This window comes from Myotis brandtii, unplaced genomic scaffold, assembly GCF_000412655.1.
Source record: "Myotis brandtii unplaced genomic scaffold, ASM41265v1 scaffold627, whole genome shotgun sequence".
Lineage (NCBI taxonomy): Eukaryota > Metazoa > Chordata > Mammalia > Chiroptera > Vespertilionidae > Myotis > Myotis brandtii.
This window is the reverse complement of record NW_005370397.1, coordinates 1,949,296-1,951,805: the sequence shown is the minus strand read 5'-3', so window position 1 is coordinate 1,951,805 and position 2,510 is coordinate 1,949,296. Positions and strand designations below refer to the sequence as shown.

General features: G+C 37.9%; 1 protein-coding gene across 13 annotated transcripts in view; it reads right to left on the bottom strand.

Moving 5' to 3' along the window:
- The window catches only part of CDC42BPA (CDC42 binding protein kinase alpha (DMPK-like)), a 202,142-nt gene that overhangs the window by 166,997 nt on the left and 32,635 nt on the right, over positions 1-2,510 (bottom strand). For all 13 annotated transcript variants that reach the window (XM_014528257.1, XM_005880129.1, XM_014528258.1 and 10 more), the window contains exon 2: positions 1,729-1,820. In XM_014528257.1, coding sequence (XP_014383743.1) covers positions 1,729-1,820 — 92 coding nt within the window. The remainder of the gene's footprint in view (positions 1-1,728; positions 1,821-2,510) is intronic.

Below are 2,510 nucleotides of genomic sequence, written 5' to 3'. Positions count from 1 at the left end.
ATATATATATATACATACATACATATGTATATAAATAAATCCTTTCTCAGGAAATAATGTATCAAGCAGAGAAAACAAAAGGTAAGAATGTGGAAGACTTAAACAAGATTAGTGAATCTGTCCTAACTGATATTTATAGAACACCACACAGCAAATTTCAAAGGAGTGAAATCCACAGTTTATGTTCTTTGACTGCTCTAGAATTACATCATAACTCAGTAATAGACATAGCTAGAAACCCCTCCAAATATTTAGAAATTGAGCAATAAACTTCTAAAGATAAACAAAAATCACAATTAAAATAATATTGTATTTTGACCAAAATAAAAATATGACATTTCAATGATTTCTACTATTCTAATTATAACAACAAAGAACATCACACACCCAGAAATAAATCTGCTGAAAGATGTAGAAGTCCTCCCCACCAAATGAAAACTACAAAACATCAGTGAGATAAATTTATAAAACCCTAAATAAATGAAGGAATATACCATGATCATAGATTGGCTGAGTCAATATTGTTAAGGTGTCAATAACCTACAAAATGATTCTAGTTTCAGTGCAACCCTAATCAAAATTCCAACAGGTGTGTGGGTGTGAGTATGGGTTTTTAAGAGTAAGTAGCGCCCTAGCTGGTTTGGTTCAGTGGATAGAGTGTTGGCCTGCGGACTGAAGGTCCGGGGTTCGGTTCTGGTCAAGGGCACATGCCCCAGTTGTGGGCTCGATCCTCAGTAGGGGGTGTACAGTAGGCAGCCAATTGATGATTCTCTCTCATCATTGATGTTTCTCTCTCTCCCCCTCTCCCTATCTCTCTGAAATCAATAAAAATATGTCTTAAAAATTTTTTTTTTAAAGTAAGTAGAGCCCTGGTAGGTGTGGCTCAGTTGGTTGAGCATCATCCCATGCACCAAAAAGTCACCAGTTCAATTTGCGGTCAGAGCACATACCCAGGTTGTGGGTTTCATCCAAAGTCAGGGTGCATATGGGAGGCAACCAATCAATGTTTCTCCCTCTCTCTTTCCCTCTTTCTCCCTTCCTCTCTCTCTAAAATCAATAAAAAAATATATTTTTTAAAAGAGTAAGAAGAAACTGAAACACTGATTCTAAAATTATCTCTCTATATAGAAAAGCCTAATATGCAAATTGCCCCACGGGAGTTCGACCAGGGGACCGATAGCTCGCTATGACATTTGCTGACCACCAGGGGGCGGTGCAGAATGAAGAAAGGCCCCAGCAAGCAGCCGGGGAAAGGAGGTCCCGGCCGGAAGTTGGAAGGAAGGCCCCAACTGGCAGCCAGAAGGCCGGATCAGCCCTGATCGCCGGCCAGGCCTAGGGACCCTAACCTTGCACGAATTTCGTGCACTGGGCCTCTTGTAAAAATATAAGAGCCAAGAATAGGGGAGTAGAGGGAAGAAGTCAGAGTACATACACTACCAGATATCAAGACAAAGTAGAATAACTTATGACAGTGTCATATTGGCACAAGGGGATACAAATAGACCAACAAAACAGAGTCCAGAAACATACTCAAACTCACAAGACACGTGAAGAATACTAGTAGAAATATCTTCGGGGAAAATTCCACATGTAAGTATTTCATTCCAAACTTTAATATATTTTCTGATTAATCATATCACAACAGAGTAAAAAATATTTCAGTTAAATTTTTTCAGACTGTATAAAATAGCTTCCAAAACAATTAGCAGACCTTCTATAAATTCTTACCTCTCCAAAAGCTCCTCGACCAATTACCTTTAATATTTCAAAGTCTTCTCTATGTAATCGCATCTGTTTCACTTTAGAAGTAAATGGTTTAGCTGAAATAAAAAGCAACATCAATTACTTTCTTAATGAAATGTGATGTAAATTAATACAGATAATGGTATTTCTTAAACAATAAGAATTGAAGTTACGATTAAGAATTAAGCCAAAATATTTAATAATTTCATTAAACTATATTGATAATAGATTTAATTTCCATGAGAAAATTATATATTTCCTTTATTTCTTATATATGAATCACATTTTGGTGAAGAAAATTATTTTAAACACCAAATAACATATGAAATAATTCAAAATAGCAAATGAGGCCAGTTTATTCTCATATCAAACATTCTGTGTATTCTAACTCTCAATGCTAGATACATATTTTAATACAAAGGTCCAAGAAGCAAAAGCAAATTTCAGGTCACCAGAGAGAACTTCAGCAATTCCTACCAAATAAATTAATAATTATTTCACATTCCTTTATCCTTTTAACATTCCTTTAGCAAGAATCCATCTACATATATAAAAGCCTAAGTGACCATGACAACTGGATGACTGGTCGCTATGATGATGCACTGACCACCAGAGGCAGACACTCAACGCAGGAGCTTCCCTCCAGTGGTCAGTGTGCTCCCACAGCCCCCCCCCCCCCTCCCCGGTGACTGGCCAACCTCCCACGGTCCCTGACCTCAGCCGGCCTGGCCCGGATTGCTGGCTAACCTCCTGCAGTCTCTTCCCCC